Source organism: Alternaria hordeiaustralica (genome assembly GCF_023758085.1).
Source record: "Alternaria hordeiaustralica strain BMP 2776 chromosome Unknown scaffold_5, whole genome shotgun sequence".
NCBI lineage: Eukaryota > Fungi > Ascomycota > Dothideomycetes > Pleosporales > Pleosporaceae > Alternaria > Alternaria hordeiaustralica.
This window is the reverse complement of record NW_026056777.1, coordinates 1,121,919-1,148,516: the sequence shown is the minus strand read 5'-3', so window position 1 is coordinate 1,148,516 and position 26,598 is coordinate 1,121,919. Positions and strand designations below refer to the sequence as shown.

General features: G+C 52.2%; 7 protein-coding genes across 7 annotated transcripts; 3 read left to right on the top strand and 4 right to left on the bottom strand.

Annotated features, from left to right (window-relative positions):
- Positions 1–108: 108 nt before the first annotated feature.
- Positions 109–2,811, bottom strand: J4E84_003724 (uncharacterized protein; the record flags this gene model as incomplete). Its single annotated transcript, XM_049386333.1, has 5 exons — positions 109–1,295; positions 1,342–2,392; positions 2,439–2,556; positions 2,628–2,659; positions 2,761–2,811. 5 exons carry the CDS (start codon positions 2,809–2,811, stop codon positions 109–111), a joined length of 2,439 nt encoding a protein of 812 aa, XP_049246182.1.
- A 566-nt stretch (positions 2,812–3,377) lies between these two features.
- On the bottom strand, positions 3,378–4,427 carry J4E84_003723 (uncharacterized protein; the record flags this gene model as incomplete). Its single annotated transcript, XM_049386332.1, has 1 exon — positions 3,378–4,427. The coding sequence occupies one exon, from the start codon at positions 4,425–4,427 to the stop codon at positions 3,378–3,380; it is 1,050 nt and encodes a 349-aa protein (XP_049246181.1).
- Positions 4,428–4,880: 453 nt separating this feature from the next.
- J4E84_003722 (uncharacterized protein) lies at positions 4,881–6,793 on the bottom strand (the record flags this gene model as incomplete). The annotated part of the gene is made up of 5 exons (XM_049386331.1): positions 4,881–5,182; positions 5,330–5,726; positions 5,789–6,032; positions 6,079–6,505; positions 6,631–6,793. The coding sequence occupies 5 exons, from the start codon at positions 6,791–6,793 to the stop codon at positions 4,881–4,883; spliced, it is 1,533 nt and encodes a 510-aa protein (XP_049246180.1).
- Positions 6,794–7,534: 741 nt separating this feature from the next.
- CYM1 (Mitochondrial presequence protease) lies at positions 7,535–10,717 on the top strand (the record flags this gene model as incomplete). Its single annotated transcript, XM_049386330.1, has 2 exons — positions 7,535–7,881; positions 7,927–10,717. The coding sequence occupies 2 exons, from the start codon at positions 7,535–7,537 to the stop codon at positions 10,715–10,717; spliced, it is 3,138 nt and encodes a 1,045-aa protein (XP_049246179.1).
- Positions 10,718–11,279: 562 nt separating this feature from the next.
- On the bottom strand, positions 11,280–12,491 carry J4E84_003720 (uncharacterized protein; the record flags this gene model as incomplete). Its single annotated transcript, XM_049386329.1, has 1 exon — positions 11,280–12,491. One exon carries the CDS (start codon positions 12,489–12,491, stop codon positions 11,280–11,282), a length of 1,212 nt encoding a protein of 403 aa, XP_049246178.1.
- Positions 12,492–21,809: 9,318 nt separating this feature from the next.
- On the top strand, positions 21,810–22,659 carry J4E84_003719 (uncharacterized protein; the record flags this gene model as incomplete). Its single annotated transcript, XM_049386328.1, has 3 exons — positions 21,810–21,826; positions 21,922–22,054; positions 22,273–22,659. The coding sequence occupies 3 exons, from the start codon at positions 21,810–21,812 to the stop codon at positions 22,657–22,659; spliced, it is 537 nt and encodes a 178-aa protein (XP_049246177.1).
- A 1,866-nt stretch (positions 22,660–24,525) lies between these two features.
- J4E84_003718 (uncharacterized protein) lies at positions 24,526–26,499 on the top strand (the record flags this gene model as incomplete). Its single annotated transcript, XM_049386327.1, has 2 exons — positions 24,526–24,795; positions 24,859–26,499. 2 exons carry the CDS (start codon positions 24,526–24,528, stop codon positions 26,497–26,499), a joined length of 1,911 nt encoding a protein of 636 aa, XP_049246176.1.
- Between the last annotated feature and the right edge of the window lie 99 nt (positions 26,500–26,598).

Genomic DNA, 26,598 nt, shown 5'->3' with positions numbered 1-26,598 from the left:
GAACAACGACCACAGTCCAAAAATGGCCATAACAAGCGGCCAACCCCCACATTCTCACCAAAATAACCTCAAACCTCCTCTTCAATCTCGCGCCAATTTTCCAAATCATCAAGCCTTCTCTTTGAACTTCTCCTTGGGCGGGGTCAATGGCCCAGGCGCTTCCTCCTCAATGAACTCGCCCTCACCTAACTTCCCGCCAAACGTATCCACCTCTTCAACCTCCTCATCTTCCTCCTCATCTTCCTCTGTGATACCTAAAATCTCTCCACTCCTGCGACCCTGTACACTCGTTCCCCGACTCCCCATACCACCTTCCCCACTTCTACTCCTCCAGCCGCCACTGCCATTTGTCGAGCTGCCATTCAGACCTCCGGTATTAACATTAAGCATGGGACCTTTGAAAGGGCTCTTCCTCCTCTTTGCGAAGACAAGACCGGGAGACTGCGGGGGAATGCTGTTTCCATTTCCGAAAGCGGCGCTGGATTCGTTGAGACCGGGTGGGAAGCCAGAACGTACAAGGCGGATGTTGGAAGGAAAGCTTGAGGAGGTGGGGGTGGCGGGGAGGACCTTGATGCTGTTGTGGGGGGATTTGGAGGGTTTGTGTGAATGGCCGCTTGTGGAAACGGCGGGAGAAGCGAGAGAGGCGGAGGATGTGGATGAGGCTTTTGAGTGCGAGTGGTGGTGGTGTGGCATGCTGCGGATCGAGGATACAGATGACGAAGTGGACTTTCGACCGCGGAGACCACCAGACGAGCGACGGTATGAGGATCGTGGTGTTAGTGGAGCGGGTGATGCTGAGAGCCTTCTCATGGAGCCTGAGCCGTGTGTTGAGCCTCGGGGTCTCGGGCCAGGCATTTGTGGTGTGGGCGGAGACCTGGGGTTCGTGTGTACAGACGACCGATTCGCCGTGCTTTGTCTTCGTGTTGAATCCGAAGACTTGCTTGGAGGTATCTTTGGCGACTGTCCACTGCTGGCTTTCGAACCCGGAGATCGCGCTCGTTTCGACGTCTCTTTTATCCAATTTCGAAGTGTCAAAAGGTGGTTGATGAAGGGCTGTTTCCGGCGTCGCTTAGGCACGAAGCCGTTGGGAGAAAGAAGATCTGGATTGGTAGATACGACCTGTAGCATGCTGCTGCGTGAACGCCGCCTGTCGAGATCCTTCGCTGGTGGTGGCGGACGTGAGGATGAATGGGATTTCCGACCCCGACGGGTATCGATTGGGGGGAGCGGCTTGTCGTCGACTGTGAGATTGGGTGAGGTGATCAGCTCTGGCAGCTTTGGCAGTTCGGGAGCACCTGTCTCAAGTTAGAAGCGTTTCCTGACGTCCGCCGTGATACTCACCATGTAGGCTGCTTCGATTTGTGGTCCTGCCGCGACTCTTAGGCGTAGAGGGAGAGTGAATGCCTTCTTCGTCAGACTCTCTTATGGTAGGCGCAAGTTTGTCAAGTCGACTACTTGCAGCGCTCAGTCGCCGGAGGCTCTTAGCCTCTGCTTCTTTCTCTTTGCGCTTGCGTTCTCGCCTCTTTGCCTTGCGTTCCTCTTTCTCGAGCAGCAGTGCCCACCAACCAGCTAACGAGTCGCATCTTTGGGCTAGCACGTTCTCAATCACCATGTCAATGTCCACCCCGGCGGCGCGCATGCGTTGCAAGACCTCCTTCTCCAGCTCGGTCGAGAAAGGCGCCGGCTGTTGGAGTTTCAAGATCTCCTGCTGGCGGGGCGCATGTTCCGATAACCAAGGGTTCTGTAGTATGTCCGCCAGAGTAGGTCGCAAGATCGGCCGTTTGGATAGTAGTGACTGACATAGCTCCTTCGCTTGCTGAGGAAAGTGCTCCGGGTATTTGGGGTCCTCCTTCAGTATCTTGTTCTTCGTGACCATTTCGTCGTCGTCGTCAAAAGGCAGCTCGCCCACTAGAAGCGCGTAAAGAATGATGCCCAAACTCCAAACGTCCACCTTTTCGCCTGCGTACTTTTCGCCCTTGAGCATCTCCGGCGCGCTGTAGCAGATTGTCCCGCACCATGTCTGCAGGTAGTTGGACTTGCCCTCGTACTCGCGCGTGAAACCAAAGTCGACCAACTTGACGTCTCCGTGCTTGTCCAGCAGTATGTTCTCGAGCTTGAGGTCGCGATGGACGCACGACTTGTTGTGGACGTAGGTGACGGCGCCGACGAGCTGGGTGAAGATGCGCTGGACTCTGGCGGGCTCGAGGGCGCCCTTGGCCAGTAGGTAGTTGTAGAGTTCATCGCCCTGGCAGTACTCGAGTACCAGCCAGACTAGGTTCTCGGTGACTATGACCTCGTACAGGCGGGCTATGTGTGGGTGCGTGAATTGGCGGTGGTGATGGATCTCGCGCGCGAGGTTGGCGTCGTCCTTCTTCGCGCTCTTGAGCACGACCTGCTTGCGATCAGCGTGGTTCCTCGTAACGTCCTGCCGGTGGTACCTTTGAGCCATTGCTGAGTTTGTGCGACGCCAAGTAAACCTTGCCAAAACTGCCCTTGCCTATAAGTTTCCCCAGTGTATAGTTGCCGACCGTCTTGAGATCAGTCGCGGCGAACTCACTGGCCCTGCGTCAGCAAATTGGAGCCGGTGAAACACGCAGCCGGCGCGCAAAAGCAAAGAAGAGACTTACTCGAGCAACTGTTTGTACGAATTCGCGAGCTGCTATAATTTGCGTCTCAGCATGCGTGTTGCAAACATGCGCCTGGGGGAATTGCTTGTTGCGGCGCACGAGCGTCGTTGGACGGCAGCGGGACGGGGCCTACCTTCTTCCTCTGGGCCTGAATCTCAGCCTGGGCTCTGAGATTTGACTGCATGGAATGATGCGCCGCTGCTCCGTGGTGTCGCCTGCGCAACCAGCGTCATCTATGGGTTGCAGGAGTTCGGACTGGCGAGCGAGCGCCGCGGAAGAGAGAGACGGCTCCGTATATGCCCTGGTGGCAGCGAAAGTGGAGAAGGCCGCAAACGCCAGGGGCCTAGGGCGTTCGAGATGTGCGAGGATAATAATACTAGCTTTGCGCCGACCGCGAGTGCGAAGAAGTGTATATTAATTGTGAATACTCCCAGGCGGACGGGGACTGGGCGTGCCGTCAGATCTCTCCTGAGCTTGCGGTGCTGCCATGGATTCGGGGAGCGCGATCCTGGTCGCAGATCATCCACCGCTGCTCTGGGAAGGCGCAGGCACCACCACCACAATGCGACGCGACGTGGTTTGGACATCCTTCTCGTTTCGAGTGTACAAGTCAATAACGTTTGTGCAATGTGTTCTTCGACCGAGAGTCGGATGCATGTATGCGCTTCTTCTGACGCTGTGTTACACGACAACCCAGGGACCGAGATGCGATGGACTACTGTCAAGACACAAGAAATTTACAATTATTATCTACAATTTACTGCTCGGCCCTCCAATGTACGTCTGACCTAGCTTCAGCATGTCGATCGCCTCTTGCACCATCTCGTCGACAATCTCCTTTGCGGGCTTGATATCGCCGATAACCCCCGCAACCTGGCCCATCAGGAACGGGATATCCACATCCTTCCCATCGTCCATGTCCTTCGCCAGCGGCACAACTCCCGCCTCCGTGAGCTTCTTGATCTCGTCCTCGCGCTCGTGCCACTCTTTGATGTAGTCGTTGTACCTGACGCGCAACGGTCGGCCACTGACAACCAGCGTCCGGCCTGTATCTGTGAAGTCGGCTGTGACCACGTTCTCCTTGTGCATTTGCGAGCAGCCCGCTTCAGTTGATGCCACGAATCGCGTGCCAACCCATACGCCCTGTGCGCCTTGCATCAAGCTGCTTGCCAGGCTGCGGCCGTTGTAGATGCCTCCCGCCGCCACTACAATAGCTGGCTGTCCGGTAAGAGGGCTCTTGTATTTGCGCGCGACGTCCACGACGGAGGGTATCAGGATGCTGTTCGCGATATCGCCGGTATGTCCTCCGCCTTCTCCACCCTGGGCGCATACGATATCCACACCTGCATCTAGTGCCTTTTTCGCATGTTTGGGGTGTCCGACCATGTTCATGATCAAAATGCCTGCTTCGTGAAGCCTCTTGATCGTCCGCTCGGGCGGTACACCAACAGCGCTCACAAACAGCTTTGCGCCATTCTTGATTGTGACTTCGATGAGGTCATCGAGCTGTCCATGGGTGTAGTCATGGTTCGTCTTGCGTGCGCTGCCGCCGACTTGTGGGAGTGCGAGATCGACACCGAAGGGCAGGTTCTTGTCTCGGAGGTTTGACTTGAGGTCATCGATGATCGATTGGAGCTGTTCCGGTGTGTATCCGAGACCGCCAATTACACCTAGGCCACCAGCGTTCGACACGGCAGCTGCGAGGGGGCCACCAGAGGTGCGCGCCATGCCGGCGAGGATAATCGGATACTGGATGCCCAGCAGCTTCGAAAGCGGCGTCTGCAGTGCCGGCGGTGACATGACGGCGTAGGCTGTGGTCGCGGGTGGTTGATGATTGAAAGTAGATGGAGTAGGTCACGTCGGATAACGCGAATAAAGGTCTGAAGAGCGTGCTTCTGGCAGCAATGAAGCTATCTGTAACCGCATGGTGAGTATGGGAATGTGCATGCTAAATAGCGGCCGTGCCTACTGGCATCCTCGACTGCCAGGGGTTTTGCGGGGAAAACGTGGGTGCACGAGCCGAGGCATCTTAGCTCGACTCGATACATCGTTGCCATTGCCGAGATTCGCCCGTCGTGGACGGGATGAACATGCATATTTGGTAGTCACAATAGGCATAGTATGGGAAATTTTCTGCTGGAGAGCACGATGATATGCATGTTGGAAATCATAATCCATACTATCGATGTTGTTATCAATAATCGGCTTCTCGCACTATACTCACGTATGCCAATTGCGGAGCACAAAGACGCTTCAATCAACATCTAAATCTGGCTCTTCTGGCTCCTCCGACTTCGCCGCATCGTTTGACAGAAGACGAGCAGTCTTGTCAGCCATTGCTTCCATTTCCGCATCGAACTGCGCAGTCACATCATCCCAATTCATCTGCTCCATGAGCTCGTCGAATGCTTGGTCAGTCATATCGAAGTCCGCAATAGACGGTAGGTCTACATCATCCCAACTCCACTGCTTCACGATATCTCCGAGCGATTTCGAAGCCGGAGGCGGGGCATCATTTGCAAATTGAGAAGACGTAGATGGGCCGAAGAGTGAGTCTCTATGATATTGCTATTAGCGTTTGACTCCATTCATTTGCCCATTAGCTTGTGCATGCCCGTTGACTTTTCCCTGCGCAGGTGTTGGCTGCGGCGGAGGCGGAGGGACAGGCCCGAATGGTCGATGCACAAGCGCCGGTTCAACACCGTCTTCTTCAGTGTCGTCGTCGTACTCTGCGCTATCTTCGTCCTCGTATTCGTACTCGCTCTCCGTGACTTCTTCATCCTCCTCGTCGTGCTCCTCCTGATCCAGCTCATGCATCGGAACCTGGCCTCGACCTTGTGCCTGCATTCCACGACACAGTGTTTCCAGGCGAGCGATCTTCTTCCGCTGGTCCTCAGCTTCCTTGGTCCGCCTGGCAAGCTCCTCTTGCATCTTTTGGCGCTCTTCCACCATCTCGCCAATATTACGGTTCGTAATGTCCTTGTGGCGTTGCAGCGTCTGGTTCTCCTTTTCAAGGCGCTTGGTTTTCTTTGACATCTCCTCCATCTCCTTGCGGAACGTGAGGAAGAGATCGTTCGAGTTGTTGAGCGTTTCCTCGACCTGCATCTGGTCAGTATTAACCATGATGATACAGACCAACGAGGGGTTAACGGGTTGCATACCTGTTTGAACTTCTCCACGTATATGTTGAGCTGCGTGCGTAATTCCGTCTCGGTCTGCGAAAAGGTCGACACTTGGCGGGTCAACTGGTGCGACTTGGAAGATTCGGCTTCTTGTTGTTTGCGCTGCTGCTCTAGTCGGGCAGCGTGATACTGTATTTCGAGCTCTTTGAGTCGCAGCATCGAGTGGTATTGTAATTCGCGCAACTCGTACTGGTCAATGAACGACTTGAACTTCTGACGAAATCTGCTTTGTTAGTTCATACTCCCGAATTTGGTTGTGCCACACTTACATTTCGTCCAGTTCTTGCTCGGCTTGATTCTGTGGTTCAGGCCCGTTCGCAGCTGCTATGCAATCGTCCACGTCATTCACCAGGTGTTCGAGACGCTCGTGTAGTTCTTGCCTGGCGGTGGATTCGCTAGATTCGAGCTTGTGTAGTTCGTCCTTGAGTTTCTTGTTTTCCTTTGCAAAGTCACGCGACAATTTGTCCAATTTGTCCTTCATTGTCGTAACCTTGTTCAACTCCGACCTTTGCGCGTCCTTTTCCTTCTGCAGCTGGTCCCCGCGCTTCTTCGCCTTTTGGTGTTCGCGTTCCGTGCGCTTCATATCGGAGAGGAGTTCGGTATATCGTTTCTGCACGACTTCGAGCCGGGACAGCGGGCCGTCCATGTTGGAGAGGAGCGAGGAGAGTTCGCGGTTTGCTTTCTTAACTTCGCGTTCTGTCCATGCCATACGTCAGCCAGCGATTCATTTGATAGGGCCCCAGTCTCGTGCTGTGCAGACATGGGCTGCGCCACCCAGAGTATCCCCTCCTCCACAGCTCCGTCGCAAGAGGTAGACGCACCGATTTCGAGTTCCTGCTCCTTGTCCCCTGCCTGGTCCAGTTCGAGCTGAGCAATCTTGGCCTGGATCTGCTTCTGCTGCTCCGAGGGGTCGGTCGCCTTCTTGCCTTTGCCCTTCTTAGCGGGCGCAGGCGCAGGCGCTGGGTTGTGCTGTGCGGGTGCCATGTTTGCAGGAGAGGCAGATGCACTGCGGCTGGCTTCGTGGTGAGGGCGGGACTGGGCAGACGTCGGCTGGCGCTGTTGGGCGACGGTTGCCATGAAGTCGTGACTCTTCCGTGTAGCGCCTCAGCTTGTGGATCCCCCGTGTTGCCTCCGACGGTTCCTCCGCCTATGCACTCAGTCTCACGTGTCCCCAATGCAGGTCTCTAAGCAGTCCAGTGGCGCATCCGTCTGGCAGCAGCCGCCTGTCTACAATGCGCGTGGTGAGGATGCACGTCTTCCGCCGGCGTCTCGGGGCTGCTTCGGGTGAAAACAGGTGTGGAGCGCAGTGCAGGGGGCGTCAACGGGCGTGGTGTAGCAATATGTACAGTGTCGGGTCATGCAGTCGTCGGGGTCGGGTCGGGCAATGTCTCGTGGCGGGTGTTGAAGAGGAAGGAGGGGACGACGTCGGTGGTCTGGTCGATCGCGAAAGGCACAAGACACCTGGTAGTCTCCACAACGCCCACGAGCTTCAATATCGGACCCGACAGATGAGATCACTGGCAGGCTAGCCAATCCGACATGTCTCCAGCCGTATAACGCATCAACAGCCTGTCCAGGCGCACTCTTTCGTCTTAGTAATTTTGCGGGCTAATCTCTTTTGGTATGGGGTCCCTCGGCCAATCGGCGCGACAGGCGTCATCGATGGGGTGCCTCTGACATTTCTGAGGCTGCGCGGCACTCTGTCATCCACCCTCTATTCCAAACATGCTACGTTCCGTTGGTCGGCAGGTCCAAAGCCCTCGAAATGCCACGATAACTCCGCACCGACTATCGACCTTGCCTCGACGTGGATATGCCGCTATTACCGATGTCTCCAACTTTCCCAATGTCGGCGAGCAGCTGCACGGCTTCACCCTCAAGCGCGTCAAGCAGGTGCCGGAGCTCGAGTTGACCGCTTTACATCTCCAGCATGACAAGACTGGCGCCGAATATCTGCACATTGCCCGCGAGGATGCGAACAATGTCTTTTCGATTGGCTTCAAGACCAACCCACCAGATGCCACCGGAGTGCCACACATCCTCGAGCACACCACACTGTGTGGTAGTGAGAAGTATGTCGCCTTGCTATTGCAATCAACGTATCTCTGACAGTCCAGGTACCCCATCCGCGACCCCTTCTTCAAGATGCTCCCCCGTTCCCTGTCTAACTTCATGAACGCCTGGACCTTTCCCGACCACACTGGCTACCCGTTCGCCACGACAAACGCGCAAGATTTCAAAAACCTCATGTCCGTATACCTCGATGCGACGCTACACCCGTTACTGAAGGAGAATGACTTTACCCAAGAGGGGTGGCGGTTGGGTCCTGAGAACCCGCTGGCAAAAGAGTCGGAGGACCCCAACGCGAAGCGCATCGTTTTCAAGGGCGTGGTATACAATGAAATGAAGGGCCAGATGTCGGATGCAAGCTACTTGTTCTACACCAAATTCCAAGACCACCTATACCCAGCCATCAACAACTCCGGTGGCGACCCACAGAAGATTACCGACCTGACTTGGGAACAGCTACGGAAATTTCACGCCGACCACTATCATCCAAGCAATGCCAAGATTCTCACATACGGAGACATGCCTTTGGTGGAGCATCTGAAGGAGGTGGACAGTCGCTTGAACGGTTTTGACAAGATAGCCGTGGACCAGGAAGTGAAGGCTCCAATAACTCTGGACGGCCCCAAGGAAGTCACGGTTGCGGGACCTCTCGACCCACTGGTACCTCAGGACAGGCAGTACAAGACTTCGGTTACATGGTTGATGGGCGACACTGCAGACGCCGTAGAGAACTTTGCGCTGGGAGTACTGAGCAGTCTGCTTATGAGCGGCTACGGCTCGCCTCTCTACCGCAATCTTGTAGAATCTGGACTTGGTGCTGATTTCAGTGCGAATACTGGCTACGACAGCGCTGGACGACGAGGTGTCTTGTCTATCGGGTTGGACGCCGTCAAAGCGGATGATGTGAACAAGGTCCGCGAGACCATTGCCGAGACTTTGCTCGAGGTGCGCAAGAACGGCTTCGACAAGATCAAGGTCGATGGTATCCTACATCAGCTGGAGCTCTCGCTCAAGCACAAGACTGCCAACTTTGGCATGGGCATCCTCCAGAGACTGAAGCCGGGCTGGTTCAATGGTATCGACCCAATGGAGGCCCTCGCGTGGCAAGAAACCGTCAATGCTTTCCAGAAGAAGTACGCTGAAGGCAACTATTTGGAAAGCCTGATTGAAAAGTATCTACTAACCGACAAAACCCTGACCTTCACCATGCAGCCATCGGAGACGTTCAGCCAGGAACTCGTAGACGAAGAAAGCCAACGATTAGCGGCAAAGATTGCAGAAACCACGAAGCAGTTCCGAAGCGAGCAGGAGGCACAGAAGTACCTGGAAGAGCGTGAGCTTCAGCTATTGGAAGTCCAAGAGAAAGCCAGAAACGAAGATTTGAGCTGTTTGCCCACTGTTCATGTCAAGGATATTCCTCGAGAAAAGGAGAGGAAGCCACTGCGACATACTGAGCTGGATGGCGTGAAGGTCCAGTGGCGCGAGGCACCCACCAACGGTTTGACTTACTTCCGCGCTGTGCACAGATTACAGGATCTCCCAGACGAGTTACGAGAGATGATCCCGCTGTTCACCAGCGCAATCATGCGCCTTGGTACCAAAGACAAGACGATGGAACAACTTGAGGAACTGATCAAGCTGAAGACTGGAGGCATCTCTGTGGGCTACCACTCTTCACAGTCACCCTTGTCGCTCGACGCGTACGAAGAAGGCATGGCATTTTCCGGCTACGCTTTCGACCGTAACATACCCGACATGTACGAACTCCTACGGACTATCATACAAGAGACGGACTTTGATGGGCCTGAAGCGGGCAAGAAGATCCGAGAGCTCCTGCAGAGTGCGGCAAGTGGTGCCATCAACTCGATCGCAGAGTCTGGTCATTCTTATGCCATGAAGTTTGCTGAAGCTGGAATCAGCCCTGTGAGCCGATTAGCAGAAGAAACCGGAGGTCTCACCCAAGTCAAGGTTATGACAGCTCTCGCATCGCAAGAGTCGCTAGACGATGTCATCAAGAAACTCAAAGCAATACAGTCTTTCACTATCGCGAACAGCAACCAGCTCCGCGTAGCGATCAACTGCGGTAGCGAGAGCTCAACGCCAAACCAGGAGGCACTGCATCGCTTCTTGAACACATTACCCAAGGACGTCTCTGTGCCCTCGACGTCACAGCAAAAGCAGTACCCTCGGAACGCCAAGTCATTCTTCCCTCTGCCTTACCAAGTCTACTACTCCGCCCGCGCTGTCCCGACAGTGGCCTACACCGACGCCTCCAGCGCACCTCTCGAGATCCTCGCGAAGCTCCTTACCTTCAAGCAACTTCATCCAGAGATTCGCGAGAAGGGTGGCGCATACGGCGGTGGTGCATATGCACGTAGCATCGGCGGTCTCTTCGGCATGTACTCATACCGCGACCCCAACCCGCAGAACAGTATGAAGATCATGGCCGAAGCAGGGCAATGGGCGCGCGACCGCGCATGGACACCTCAGGATCTCGAAGAAGCCAAGCTGAGTGCATTCCAAGGATACGATGCGCCGCAAAGTGTCAGTCGCGAGGGAATGAGGCTGTTCCTGTCTGGCGTCACAGATGATATGCTGCAGACGCGTCGCGAACGCCTCCTCGACGTCACAGCTGAGCAGGTACAAGCCGTAGCCGACCAGTTCCTCGTCAAGGGCGCCGATAGCAGTGTAGCTATCCTGGGCGAGCGGAAAGACTGGGTCAAGGAGAACGATGGCTGGCAGTTCAGGGACCTGGGTATGTCGGAAACTGCAAAGGCCGCTGAGGAAGCTGAGGGTATTGCGCAAAAGGAGGACGACGTGCCGGCTATCGCAAGCTGAGAATTTCGATCGACGGTTTAATGATTGTATAAGTAAATGTATGATATGAGGTATGAGACGCTAGCATCATCGGCGTTGGTAAGTTGAATGCATAGCGCGGTGTCATCGCTCCTTCCTCCTTTGCCATCTCATCTCACTTCTGGCTGCTGTCTATCTTATCGTCGCCGGTCATACCTTCCGCCGCTCCGTGCGCCGGCCAAAGCATCTCTCTACGCGTTACTCTCAGTCTCTTTCACCAGCGCAACGAACAGAACCCAGAGGGACCACGCATTCTCTTCCATTGCTGGTTCGCTCTGTCCCCTCAAATATGAGGGATTATGCGCCAGAATAATCTCTGTGCCATCTACCCAGTTCGCTCTTTGACTGTAAAACGTCGAGGGGTGGAGCTTGGGAAGGGGCATTGAGCACCTGCTTTCAGACCTACCTGTATTGAGCGAGACTCTTCTCCTGGTAGACTAAATGTGGGGGTACATCAAACTGGCTATAACTGTTGCAGAAGGATAGACTCGTCGCGTTTGGGTATCTAGCTATCTACAATTTACATCCTAATCTTCACCCGAGTTCATAACTCTAGTTGCTCCCCGACCTGCATCTGCCGCTCCTTCTCCCTTACCTCTGTCGCCTTGAGAATAAGGCGACGGTAGTCTAGAACAGCCTGTTCCAACTCCTGCCTCTTCAGCGCCTCGTGGTCTGAATGCGCGACGAAGATGGAGCCGGGACCGTACAGGTACCTCTTGTGGTCACCAGAGAGGTGCGGCACATCCGTGCCGTAATTGACAGTCAATGTCTCGAAGCCCTCAATATCACAGTTTATGTTCACCACGCCGTATGCCTCGCCGCCCCATTGTACGTCCAGATCGCCACCTTCCTTCTGCGCAAAGGCTCTGACGTCTTTGAGCGCGTCGAGGATTTGTCCGCGTATGACATCGGGGGTGCCGGCTGCGATGCGCGTGGCGATGTTTGCGGTTGCGGTCTCGGCGACGACGTTGGCTGCGACGCCGCCTTGGATGCGCCCGAAGTTCATAGTTGTGTTACCGTACTTCGTGCTCCATGGGAGGTGCTCTCTCAGCTTGAGAAGCTCGCCCAGTGCTTGTACCATGATGTCGTTTGCGCTCACGCCCAACCACGGGTATCCTGAATGCGCCGCTTTGCCTGTTGCCTTGACCTCGAAGCCTAGCATGCCCTTATGTCCACAGACTAGTTTCGCCTCGGTGGGTTCGCCGAAGATGACGATTTCGTGGGAGGATGGGCGCTTGTCCCAGTTGCTGAATGCGCGCATGCCGTCCCCGCCTGTTTCTTCGCCGACAACGAAGAGCAAGGATATGTCATCCTGTAGGTGTTCTTTTATGCCTTGCGCTGCGATTATCATGGGTGCGACGCTGCCCTTCGCGTCCACGCTGCCTCTGCCGCCGATTACGTCGGTCGTCTCGTTATAGTAGTACGGCCAATAAGGTGGCACGACATCGATGTGCGAGGATAGGAGGATGGTTGTTTCGCGCTTGCTGCCGTAGGCTAGTAGGTTGTACCGATCTTTGGAAGCTTCTTGCCTCTCGACGGTCCAATTGTGTGCGCGTAGGTACTCGGTGAGCCAGTCTCCGACATTCTTCTCGTTTCCGGATATGGATTCAATTTCTACGAGTTTGCGATGGAGATGCAGAAGGTCTTTTGATGTGGAGGGGTCTAGGATGGTGGGCTCGAGAGTTGTTTGGAATGGCGGAACGGCAGCCAGTGCGCCAATGGCAAGGGAGAGAATCGGGAGGGTTCGGCACAGCATTATCGTCGTTGTGGGTGGAAAATGATTGCTCAGTTGAGCGTCGACGTGAGGGGTGAGGGTGGCTAGATAGCTTGGTGCTGGGTGCTGAAGCTTCGAGCTTCAAGCTTCAAGCTTCGCTACCCGCCTATGACGACGATCACCAACACCGTCTAGCCACCAGCTTCCGCTGTTTGAGTATTGGGTAGAGCGGATTACTGCGGCAGTGCTATCATATTTCAGTCCATATTTTCCTGTCCAAACAATGAAATCGAAATACACCGTTTCTGTCATCCTGCCTCACAGTATCACCCTCCGGATAACAGTTGCTGTACCCTCCTCCAAATATTCCTTCCTTTGAGTATCGTACCTAACATATTCGCCTACTCATACACATTACTCGACCTACCTAACTCACTTTCCGACCGGGGCTATCGATCCTGTCTAGATAATTGACGGCGGATGTATCGCGTTAAAACCCGCAGAAATTGCGGTGATGGAAACGGGTACTCACAGCACCCCGAAACATGTAGCATTCCCGATCGAACGAACAACGCAGCAACAAGCGGACTTCGCTAACCTATATCTTACGCCTGTTGATCACACGCTGAACACAAGTAAAGCACAACAGTGAGTTACCTAGGTACCTAGCTATGCTGTACCCTGGCTAGATATTTGGTTCAATCTTCGAGTCACCTCACACCGTCGAAACGCCCTCAGGATCGAGATGGCCAGCTAGGTATTATCCTGGATTCGTTTCTAGCAATTAGTCAAAGATCGATCTTTCTATAGAGATGTTTGACATGGTCCATGTTTGTAGTTGTCTTGCGGAGTCACAGCTATGGACATGGCTGTTCACAGGGCTACGCTCTTCTAATCATCATAGACCGTGAACCACCAATAGAGCCCAGTAAATACAGTTACATCATCGGCTCCTATGTTATGAGGACTGTCTTCAAAAGCGACAGGAGCTCAGGTATTGTAGTGAACTACCTCTAATGATCTAAGCAACGGCTAGTATTATTATCATTACTACTTACGAAAGATAGGAACGGAAGCTTTTTGCCTACTCTGTTCCGAATCTTCGTTTTGTACCAATTTGCCGGGCTACAGCTGATCATATTCTATCATACGTTGTCGACCGCTGTACAACTACCTAGGTACATCTCGTACTCCATTCTGGCGGATGACCAAACAGGAAGACGGCATCTGGGACGTTGTTATACTGTACAGGTTGTCGACTTGAACTGCCTCTGATAAAACATAACAATGGCCGCGGATAGCTCCCGCTTGACGTATCTGTATCACATTTCCTCTCCAATTTTCTAGTGGGGTACGTTAGCCTTACGCCCTGCTACTTCCCGCGCCATTAATCGGCAAGCAGGTTCGACATATCTGCACTTTGACACGTATCTATTGCAATGCGAAAGTGCTATTAGATTGGATACAGGCTTATCCATGGGAAGGCTGGCATGCGAGCACCCTGACTACGCAAGCTAACGGAACATTGGTGACGGTGACCCTGTGACAAGAACGGGGGGCTACATATGAGTATCATGTTGTAAAACCATGGCGATCGTCGCGCAGGAAAGACCTCGGGAGAGCCGTGAACAGCGGGTCTAGAGGTGCGGGTTCGGCAATCTGCGGTCGCGTAAGCATGAACACTACGAAGTAGACAGAGGTCCAAGATCAAGCACACTACTCATCAGCATCAGCCAACCTACCTAGGTATATACGTGCCTGTCTGACTGGATGGTCGTGTTTGCCCTGACATTGGTACATATACACTTCATTGACGTTCACGTAACCACCTGGCCACGCTAGAGACAGCCGGACGATCAGCTGCACCTCGATGTTTTCCACAACCCGTCCTCGGGCTACAAGGGCAATCCTTGAACGTCAGTAACCCAACTTCATACAACACCGATGCTTCATTCAGCTAAGCAGGCCCATCTGTGACAACCTTGAAACCTTGGAACGATGGAAGCTTCCCAGGGTTCTGTTGACTACAATCGACCAATGCCCATCCATCACTTCCAAGGTTGGAAGTGTTACGGCAGCCGAAGTGATTAGTTCCTGCCAGCATGGTCGATCATCCCGTACTTTGAACGAAGACAATTCATTTGCACAGAGGTTTAGCGGTGTACCTATTTACGGTACAGACAAACAATCACTGCATTCGTGTCGACGTTTTGCTGGATGCTAGAAACATGGGCGGAACAAAATCCTGAGAAGCCGGAGGGGACTTACGATATTTAAGACGTAAGGCATCAACGTAGTCATAAGCTGCTACATTAAAGTGCTTCCAGATCTTATCACCCTTCTGTAGTTCAGGGGGCTTCTGTTGCGGGGCAATCCAGGGTCCACAAGTTCCAGGGTAGGCATTCAGCAACGCTGATCGAACAGGTAGGGCTCAACTCTTTCGCTGCTTCCACCAGCCTTGAATCCATTATCATGATACTCTCGACTCTGGATCATATGACCCATCTCTTCAGCGCTTTTAAGTGCTTATCTATGCTTCGCAATATCTCTCAAGAGGCCTGGATTTTCACCTGCGCACAATGTCCTCAAGTGGCTTCACTGATGTCTGCATCAGCGTCGGACAGAGGTAGCGCGACAACAGCTTTGACGGAGCGCTGGTAGCTGAAGAGCCTCAGCTAATCGATGCGTAGATAAGACACACTTTCCATCGTTTGCGACGCGCTCGTACACACCTGCCCAATGACCCCGACGGTTCGCGCGCACCCGAGTTCGGCCTCGCGCCATGAAGCGTATCTCGAAACGTCTAATTCCGTCGCAATATCGCAAAGACACAAAGTGAGCGACAATCAGGACAAGCGTCAAGAGAGTAGAGATCAGACGCATCGTCGGGGACTGGCTCTGCACGACAATTGTCTTGTAGGTGCTTCTGGTCCACCAACGTGTCTTCATCACAGCAACCCCACTCTTAACATCGGTGCTGGTTCGAAGGATGGGAATGGCCGGCGCCCTAGAGGCGTTATACAGGGTGAGATTTCCTTGCCCATACGCCCGTCTTGGGCCTTCGATGATGGCTTTGAGTTGACCGGTCGCGTTGAGGTACCTACCGTGAGTGACTAATGTGGACCGTCCTGAACGCTGGGATCATACTTACAACGCCAGGCAAGGAGAAGACATACCTATGTATGGCAGTGCTGCTATTGTGGGTGCTCCTTCATACCATACAGCAGTGTTTCATGTACGTCATGTGGGTACGGTCGTTGTGGGAATTGTCACGTTACCAAAGTCCAGATAAGATGACAGAGTTCTGTATCGCTTTCAGCATTGTGATATGAGTTTGTACCTGCATACCTCAGGGCGTTCATTAGGATACTTTTCGAGGCTGCGCTCCCTCGGTTACGATCCCCTTTGACAGCTCCATACAAGCTGCAATAGACCTATACATTTGCCTACTTCCCAATTCCTGATGTTGCAAAGAGACCACCTGGGCACAGTCCAATGTGTAGCCTGAGTGCTGTTGTCAGTGTTCTAGCTCTGCTGCCTACTGGACAAAGGGCGCTCATACGGCAACCGCAAGAGGTTAAATTTGTAAAAGATTGATGTCGGATTTGTCCAACGTCGATCACGTCATCAACAACCTGCAATGTATCAGAAAGGCAACGTTAAGGGACCTCTGATCGTCTTCACCTCATGATGGTGCATTAATGTCTTATATTTCGTAAATAGCTATGATAATATGCTGCTATCAGCGGTACTCTTTGTTGGCACGAATATCGTCGTATGTCGATCTGTGTTGAATGCAGCCTTCTCTGGCGAAACAACAGTGAAACTCCTGAGCATGTCAATTTGGCAATGCCCACTCATACGTAAGGCAATTTCCTCAAATGAGAAGTATCGCAACTCCAAGAACCTCGAAGAGCAGCGTCAAGAAGTGGCGAAGAAGCAGCCCCTGAGATGGTAGACTTGAAGTGCATCTTGTACTGTAAGATGTGCAAAGAGCCATTTTGGTAAGATCGAAATCCGGTTTACTGTCGGGTATGCAGCACGGAGAACGGCTTTGCTCACCGACTAAGGCCTCATACCTCATTGCGTTATCTCTACCTATTCTGCGCAGCCATCCGGTGAGCGGACATGGGCGCCTCCCCTGCTGTACTACACAACCGACTCCGCATCGGTCCTTGTAATAGCGCCACATAACTTGTCGAATTCTTGATAGTTCGATTATAATCACGAGTAACTTTGTGCTTGATGAGCGTGAGGGACAGACTACTGGTCTTCTGGGTTTAACTGTGTGTTTGAAGATTTGCTTGATCACAATACTTGGGTAGGTATACTGCTCCGCACGTGTGCTAATTCCACCTAATTACAAACTTATAATAGACCGAGGCACGGGATGAAAACAGGATAGCAGCATACTCGTAAGAGTAAAAGCTTAGGACTCTGAATAAAAAAAAATGAAATAATAGACCGAGAGCATGCAGAACGATTCTATTTCGGGGTGTGCTAGCTATCTGCCATAAGCGCGGGCTTCCGTTCTGTGTATACGGGTACCTAAGCATAAGAAATTGCAGGAGGTAGTGTAGTCTACTCTTATTGTGAGCAACCTACTATGATGTTAAATATATGTTTCGTCCTTAATACTATTCAGCTGCTACGAAGTCTCTCGAGCACCTTTATGTGGTATTGCCTATTTGATACTGTTTCGTTTTAGATCTAGGTCTACGGCTTGTTACAGGTTAAACGTTCGACACAAACTTAGCCTTGCAATTACAACAATATTCGTTCGGCCTAAACTTCAAATTTTCGAGTTTCTATCTCTTTAGTTAAAAGACTACGTAGAAGAGTGGATTACAATATCTGCAACTGATATCAACGCAAAGCATGTTAGTCGCTAGTTCTTGTACGTATACACTGCAATGTTTTATTTTAACGAATCTCTAATGCCTCTTGAAACATCACTAGACTTGACATTTTGCGCACTTAGCGACTATCTAGGTAGATCAGAAAGGCGACTACTGGTGAAGACTAAGCCACTGCTTAAGCTATGAGCACAGAACAACTAAGGAAGAGTCTGAGGTCTTACAATAGCAGGGCCCCTGTTAGAATGGTCGTTACTCTATCGAAACCTTGTCTGACAAAGTAGTACGTCCCACAGCTGGGACTGGACTGCTGCTCATGTGCAGGCTATGTGATCACGCTCAGCCGCATCTACCCTTTATTTGAACACACTCAAATCTAAAAGGCATCCTGTGACCGGCACTATTTTGATAGCGTTATCACATCTCAGAGTGACCATTTAGGCTTCGTGTTACTGTGTTCAAAGAGATCAATGGTGACCTATCTAGGGATGGTGAGATCAGAGGCTGACCGGCAAGATTCTGCGTCATGGCGAATCTCGGCAGGACAGCCCAGCACAGTTGGCCACAGATAATACATTGTTGGGGCCCCTTTCCCACTTGGAGTTCCAGTTGGTAGCTCTGTCGCCACTCTACCCTACGCTCGGCGAAGAGCCTTCTCCCACATCGGGCATGAATTGAGTCGAATAGGGAGTGCGGTGTACAGATTTGCCAACACACAAATACCCACGCATGGGTATTGGCTTGTTTTTCCATCAGAAGACCTCATGTTGGCGTCCCATCAACAGGGCATGCTAACAGTGTGGTGGCATCTTTCCATGCACAGGATGTGTACATCGGACTGCTAGCTCGAGTGAAGACCGGCAAGCTCAAAAATCACCGGCTGTGACGGGGGACAGTGGCTTCGGACCGCTTGACTCAATCTGCCCTCATTACACGACGTTACGAATCTGGTCGTTTTGTGACAGCTGTGACGCTTGCAGGTTCAGCAAGATGGTCGCTGCTTTCCAGTCAATGGACAGCAAACCAAGGTAGCGACTCCTGGAGCTTCTGAACTAAGCTGATCGTACGATCTTCCGAGAAGTTTGTGGTACGGGATGAGTACCCAGGTAGTGATGCACACCGTGACTGCCTTTTGTCTATTGTTGTCTCGTCAAATGAGCAGCAGCTCTGTGAAGGTTTCATCTACTCCAGAATGATGGTTGTGCAGCTTGCCACAGCATACGGCACTCACTGTGGAGAGCTACTGTGTCGATGCAGGCGTCCGCTAAACAGCCCAATCAGCCCGTGGGACGCAGCCCTGGATAAGACACAGGTATTTTCGGTGTGCGTCGAAATGTATAATTACTCGCCCAATGGTACATATATCGCGAAGTTGCTGTTCATCTTTCTCGAGGCTCATTCTCGTAACACCATCGTGTACCAAGGTGAGTGCAAATGCCGTGTTGTGTGTTCGCGCACGGCCTCTGATCCACGGGCCTTTCCAAGGTTCTAACGTTTTTCGCGTCTTTTGATGCGGCGTTATATGAATCTACCGAGCCCCGCTTCGATGTTCCTTCTGCTCCAATGTCTCGACTCGAATGACTTCGACAGCGCCGCTTTACCTTCCAGCTTTTCTTGTAGTCATGACAGCCACGGAGGGAGCGAGAGACGCTGACTAGCACAGGACGCCCACGTCCGTTCCAAGGGTGTGTCCATGACAAGCACGAGAAAGCGCACCGAATCGCGACCCGGAAGCTACCGCTTTCTTACGGCTAGCCTCATACTACTGAGCCGAAGCTGCGATGTCGACTGTTGGCATACGATCTGTAGCCAACCGAGACTCGAATGAAGCTTCAGGCTGGCTGCGCACTGCCTTTACCAAACAGCGACATTGCACCACTCGTGCTGCGCAGGGCTATCGAGACCTTTTACACCACGCTCAACACCGATACCGAACCAGTGGAAGAGGAGGCGACAAAATATGCCTCGAGGAGCATGTATTCGATGCGGTATTCCCGGTGCCAACGGGATGGACGACGCGAAACCGACTCGAGCGCACACCTATACACACACTCGTAAGCGGCAAGAGAGGCCTCTCATAGAAGTGGACAGTAGTCTCACTGACTTACGTTGCCAGGCCAAGAAGAGATATACGTATGTTTGGCAATGCTGTTATTGCGGTCGGCCAAACATACCATATCAAAACCAAGCTTGTTCTGGGTGTGGATATGGACGATGTGGCAATTGTTGCACCACAAAGATACAGCTGAGATGATCGTGTACCTAGCTCGCACGACGAGGCCCTGGTGGGAACCTGTAAGGTATTCTACATATGGTACAGAGTCTCTGCCTTGGTACATGCCTGGGTCGATAGGCGAGCGGTCAGACCAGTTCCCTCTAACGACAAGACTCTTCCATGCTTTTCTCGCGCTGTTTGGCGACCACCGAATGTTGGAGCATCGGGAACAACTCAGAACAAGCCGTCGTCTTAATACTGAGCTTATCAATCACCGCACAATGTTTTCTGTACTCGATCGGATCGTGTGTAGACGTGAGGTGTCTATTGTGGATCGAAGGTTGGGAAGTCTACGATGGAGTTATGAGCACTTCGTGATGGTAACAAATGACAACGTCAAGCTCGCGAAAAAGTGCTCGTCTTCTTTACTCTTACTTTCGGTCAAGTCCGCCTTGGGTTCCTATCCATCGGGATTTACTTCTTTGTAGATATTTCCAAGACAACTAGCGTGTGTTCGGTAGGGATTGCGCCCTCCACGTTCACCGATCAAGCATCATCCGATCCCATGACCGATTTCGTTCTCTAGGTCCTCCTACATTATTTTTGTCCATACACTTTCGGTCCAGCGGACAGCCATCGTATCGCAGATGCTTATCAGTCGCCTCACAAACTGATTCCGGTGAAGAGCAGCCGGGACATTTTCGTTAGGCACCTGGAATGAATGAAGAAACTGTTTGACGTGGCCATCAAGAAATGGGCGGCGCCGCAACATTCTACGCAATGCTGACGTTGTGCAACCAACGTGAGGCTCATCAGCAAGGCAATCTCGTAGCCGAGATCGCGGACAAGCCCCCGCCCCGGGTTCTTCCAGTATCTCGTAATGCATCCCGATCGAACAACGATAAAGTTCTTCGGGAACATCAAACCTCAGGTTGACCCGGCCATTATCCACTTCCTATCAATTTCACAGAGACCTTTTACATCGATGGTCGTACCCAGGTTAGTCACATGTGGCGCTTTTAATGCGCTGGCACCTCTCTATGCATGGAGGCCCGATGAAGGCAGACATCTGCCTGCTGTTGAATATCTCTCTGTTTTCGACTATATCGAAAGCTATGAGGAGTTAATCTTTTCGCAGCCGATTGACCGAATAGACGAGTTGACACTGACACACAGTGTGCAGTCATCTATGACCGAGCCAACCGCCTGCCCGATAGGGCAGGTCCAACATAGCCTCATTTATGCAAGGCATGTACGATACAACGCCCTCAATCGCCTTTATGACCTCTTGTATGACGATTCAGAGGTGAAAACGTGTCGCGCAAAGGCCATTTGACTAGTCTCACGAATAGTAGACAGTGTATGATAGACGAAGCTGTCGATCGGATGGCGCTACGTTGGGCTGCACAAGACGTAGGAGCCTGGTTATAGGGGCTTGAGAGAACCTGTGTATTGTGTGGTGACTGCTTCTTACCTCCTCCTCCTCTTCGCCATTTGACCTTACCAATTGTTCACCAAAGTTTACTCGCATTGGTTGAAGTGCGGGTGGCATCGTCTGAACATATTTTGAAGACAGAGTAGAACACTCTACCCTCCCATTCATCTATTTGAGTAGGGTTGTCGGGAGCATGACCCGACCTTTCTCCGAGCCTGGCCAATCAACATCCCCTGCTTCGGTTCCCATCGCCCTCTAGGCTATACTAACTTTCTACAACACGTGAAGGACTAGATGAAAGGGCTAAGAGGTTTCACAAACAGAAGGAGAATTCATACATCACCATGGAATCCTATGTTCTCGACGCACCGGCCACTGGTAGATCTCCCTCTGGTCTCAAGCATAACAAACGTACCAGGATTTGAGCGAGAGACACTCGATTACTTTCTCCAGGATGTTGAAAGTGCTATCCCATCGTGGAAAGAAGCAACCCTTCGAAGATTCATGGATTCGGGCAGTCCGAGCAACCTACAGCCGGCGCGAGCGAGATTGGACGACCGCGAATATCGTACCGGAAGTCGTCGCGACTACGAGCAAGAATGGCTGACACCAGAGACGTTGAGGGAATCATTACTTGCAGACGTGGGTTTCATTTCAAGCCCATTCTGGCCTGGCTGACAAAAACAGCGGTTTGTTCACTCCACCAGCGATGGTGACAGTCTGCCTGATGCAGACCGGCGATTAATGTACGTTAATGTTGGTCCACTTCTCGTTTCCGAACCATGATATATCTCAGCGGCCGATCTGAAACAGTACTTACGCAAACGTTGGCTTTTTAATATCACTGTTCGATCATGCCCCGAGGTCTGAAGTAAAGTTAACTAGGCGATGAGCGAAAGACAGCATTACATGTCTCAAATTCTGGATTGATGATTGGAAATGTGATCGAGGCTGATAAAATACCAGCTACATCAATCAGTTGAGCCCGGAATACATCAGTGCACTCGTGGATACGGTACATCAGCATCAGATAGACCCTCTGCGCGATGCCATCGCCAAACACGTCGAATTCGAGACGTCACTGCGTGTGCATATGTCGGTAAGTACTTACAATAACAATTGGGACTTCACTAATGACAATTTATATACGCATAGCCTCCACACGTTTTCAATTTGGAGTTTCACCTCCCCTTTCTAACGTTGCGTGAGAGGGTCGCAACACCGAGCACCACTGATTCGTTGCATACCGTCGAAAGTTTGGAAAACCTGATAGACGTTTCCTATCTCCAGCATCAGCGCCCTTATGATCGTGTCCAGCATGAGACCCGACAATACGTCATCCGTAAAGCACATACCTCGATCGTAATCTGTGGCTGGGATAAGTCCAAATGGGTAGGCTGGGCCTTCGTCAATGCGTCTCTAAACCCAAAGCTTAGAGAAGATGAAGAAGACGATGGCGAAGGACAGGAAGACGAACCTGAAGACGTAGAAGAGGATTACTTTGCTGTCGATGGAGACGGCCGAACGTGTTCGATCCGGGATGCGAACGTGCCCATCTGGAATCCGCGACGGTATTGGCTGCGCATAATTGAGCTTCGTGTTCTCCGAATTCTGGAAGAGTGGGTATTGCTCGTTCGATTTGTTGAGAAGGGCGTTGAGGCTTGGGTGGGTATACCAGAAAGTAAAAGGGTTGATCACAGCTGAGGCAATCTAGAAAGACAAGCGGGTTCGTGAACTCCTCGCCAACCACAAGTCGAGCGACCAGCCTATCATTGAACAGCTGTTCGAGGAGACGGCAACGACCATACAGATTCTAGGTAAGTTGCATAGAACCATTCAAAAGACCCTGCGCGTTTGGACGACATTTACTGCTGCAAGCGGAGATTATCGCTACTTCTCGGACCTAAGCGATCCCGCTTCCCTCTCGGCCTTTCGCAACTTGAAAGCAGCTTTCAGGCTACTAGACGATCTGCAGCACAAATTGAAGCTGCTTGATAAAATCTGCCAAGAGTCACAAGTGATAGTACGTCTTCTTTTATACTAGGTGTTTGTCGTCTGACATGGAACTTAGTTATCAATGTATCAGAAGCGCATGAACAACCGCCTAAGTTGGCAAACCCAACTTCGTGCCGACCATGCGCATGAGCTCAATCGCCAGACCAACGAGATCAGTCATAAGATACACATACTCAACCGAAGGAGTACGGAAGCTGCCAGCGAGACAAGCCGAGGCACACGCGTGAATGTTCTGGTAGGTAGACGATTGAAGTCTCACGAAAAAGGTTGTTTCTTGCTAACGTAGCAAGCTCTTCGGCATTACGACACCTCTCGTCCTTGTTCTGCAATACTTTGGAGCTGACCGAGATATCTTCCACTTCGACCGTACGCCTAGAACCTTTGCCATCTCGTTGACAGTAATGTGTCTTGCGCTTTCGATCTTAACCTATCTGCTAAGCAATCTGGATCGTTTACGCCGCGCTGTGTTGAGACTTGGAAAGAGGCGCAGAGAAGATGGTCATAATGGTTATGGTGATACAGGTTAGTAACGCGGAATGACTTAATTGAAGCGAGTGCAAAATAACACTGCTAGATGATGTTGAGTTAGTGCCACCAGCTGTCTAACACGCTCAACCTCGTTCGAGACTACAGCGTGTGATGTAGGACGTAAAGACTCGGTTCCTTCTTTCTATCCTGATGAGATGACGCACGGTGAGATCTGATGCCCAGTACCTTGCAGGAAGGACATTGGCAGGCAGACCTCTGTGGCAAGGGTTCAGCTTGGCCCAATATGAATACCAGTATCGCAGCACGTCTGGCTCAAATGGATAGATGCTGTGAGATGTGTTAGGCGGCAAGAACTAACTTTGTATCAAGAAAGTATGAGAAGACAGCCCTACCTGCGATCAATGTTACCACTCCAAGGTTCTGGCACCACAAATGACGTCGTGCCGCAGCCTTGATAGCCTTGTCCGCTCATCGTCTTATTTTGAATCTGGTTCAAATTAGCGCAATCTGTAGACCAGAATTGCAATATGACTCCGTAGATGAGGTTCAGGGAAGGAATCGTTATGAATTGAAGCTGCGAGACCGGCAGAGCATGCGGATCGTGAAAACACACGGGCTTTTGAAAGCTACCTAGGTACATCCAGCGCGCAGTCAGCAAGCGTCATTTATGATTACCATAATACCTATCAAAGTGCGGGGAGTCAGTTTTTTGCCTACGGCCGGCATAGATCTGGAGTTCTCATTGATCGCCATAAGCGCGCCTGCAGGAGCTGTAGGCCAATTGCGACGAACCACGACAACACTGCCTCGTCACTAAGACTGCCGTCTCCATGCGACGAGGCTACCAAGAATGCATATATACACTCGATTGCTATAGCGGATTTGGACACTCCTCAAAGGCCGTGAGGATATCGCGGATTCAACACTCGTCTTGATACACACCTGGAAAGACTGTGCCCATTGGACGGCTGCTGGGTCGCGAACTAGGAGCGAGAAACACTCACAGCCTTGCGACACGGCGTGCAAGCAAGAATTGTGCCAGCTAAAAATACCAAAGGAAAAATCATGGAGGCGCTCGAGGGGTGCGTGGCTTCTTTAAGCCTGGACAGTCCCCTGCCAGAAGTGCCAGCGGCGAGAGCAGAAGCCAACCCGCTGGACTTGTGTCGCGTACATCTGGCAGCAATCTTAGTGGGTATTTTGGGCTGCGACATTGAGCATACATTCAAATGTATACTGTGGCCGAACGACATTTCCAGCGGGGATCTGGCCGTGGTCCTTCCGAAGCTGCGACCAGGGATGAAGGCTGGTGAAGTGGCTGCTGAGCTGATGCAAAAGGTACGTTATGTCATGCCCTTAGACTGCGGAACGTAGACGAGACCAATTTGCTAAAGATCGTAGTTTCCAAAAGACGACCCACTCTTTATCCTACCCTTTGTGGATGGCGTTCACTTTCGTGTCTTTCTCAAGGTCACGTCCGTGCCACGTCTTCTTTTGCCATATACCTCGACTCGAAAGAGGTCCTATGGCTCTATCACACTTCCCGCCGTCCCAAATGACGCGACCAAGAAGCTCGTCGTCGAGCTCTCCTCCCCGAACATCACCAGCGAGTTCCAAGGAAAGCACCTGCGAAGCACAATCATCGGCGCATGCATCGGACGACTATACGAGGCGATGGGATGGGAAGTGACGCGTATCAACTACCTCGGCGACTGGGGCAAGCCTATTGCCTTGTTGTATGTTGGGTGGTCAAGGTACGGCTCGGAGGAGGCGTATGAGGCGGATCCGGTCGGACACCTCCTGGAGGTCTACCACAAGATTGAAGAAGACTTCAAACCGGAACAGGCGGCGAGCAAGGCGGCGCGCGACGAAGTAGCGAAGGAAGGCGAAGATAAAGGCGAAGCGCAGGCCGAGATCGAAAGCCAGGGCATCTTCGCAGAACGCAACGAAGCTTTCAAGAAGCTGGAAGAGGGTGATGAGGAGCTTGTGGCCTTTTGGAAGCGCGTGCGAGATGCCAATATCGACAACTACACCAAGTTCTACGAGCGCCTTGGTGTTCGCTTTGATGAGTATTCTGGCGAGTCGCAGATCAAGCCTGAGACTATGGTGGAAGTAGAGCAAATGCTGAAGGAGAAGGGTATTTCGGAAGAGAGTGGAGGATCTCAGATTATCCACATGCAGAACATTGGTGCGAAGGCTGGTACGGCCATTATTCGCGACCGCTCTGGTAGCAGCACGTACCTTCTCCGAGACCTCGCCGCGGTGTTGGAGCGTTCGAGGAAGTACCCCTTCGACAAGATGGTGTATGTGGTTGCCAGCGACAATAGCGTCCACTTCACTCAGCTCATCAAGGTCTTGGAAGCGATGGACATGAAGGAGCTCGCCGACAAGCTTCACCACGTCAAATTTAGCGAGGTGTCGAAGATGGCGGCGACGCTTGGTAAAGGGTACAAGCCGCAGGGTATATTGGACGCATGCGAGGAAGGGATGACTGCGTTGTCGGAAGCCGATGCCGAGAAGCTTGAAGTGGTAGGTGGGTTGGACAACGTCAAGGAAGGACTGGCAACATCGTCACTTCTCGTGCAAGAGCTCTCGACTCGTTTGACCACAACACATGCCTTCGATACTGGTGCGATGGCCTCCTTCAAGCTTGGATCGGGTCCGGATCTGCAGTACTGGCTGGCTAAGCTCCGCCAATGGCTCAAAGGTGCTGACGCAGCTGAACTCTCGGATGGAGATTACGAAGTGTTAGCTGAAGAAGACCCGGCCAATCTTCTGCGCATTCTGGCTCAGTACCCGGAGGTTGTGACAGCGACGTACCACTCGCTCGAGCCGGCTGGTGTTGTTACTTATCTCGCTAGTGTGACTGAGCAGCTTGTTGAATGTCTTCCAGAGGGTGCTGAGGGTGAGAAGGTCACCCCCGGTCTGGCTGCGCTTTATGAAGCGACTGCAGTCGTGCTGGAGAATGGCATGAAGCTGCTAGGACTGGCGCCGATCGTGCAGTCATCGCCGGAGAGAGCGGATACGCCGGTGATGAGATGATTGGATGTTTCTTTCGTGTTCAAATTGTCGATGTGTTGGTTTGGATTGCTATGGGATTGTCGTCGACGCTGTTGACCTTCAGCCTACTTCCTTGGGCGT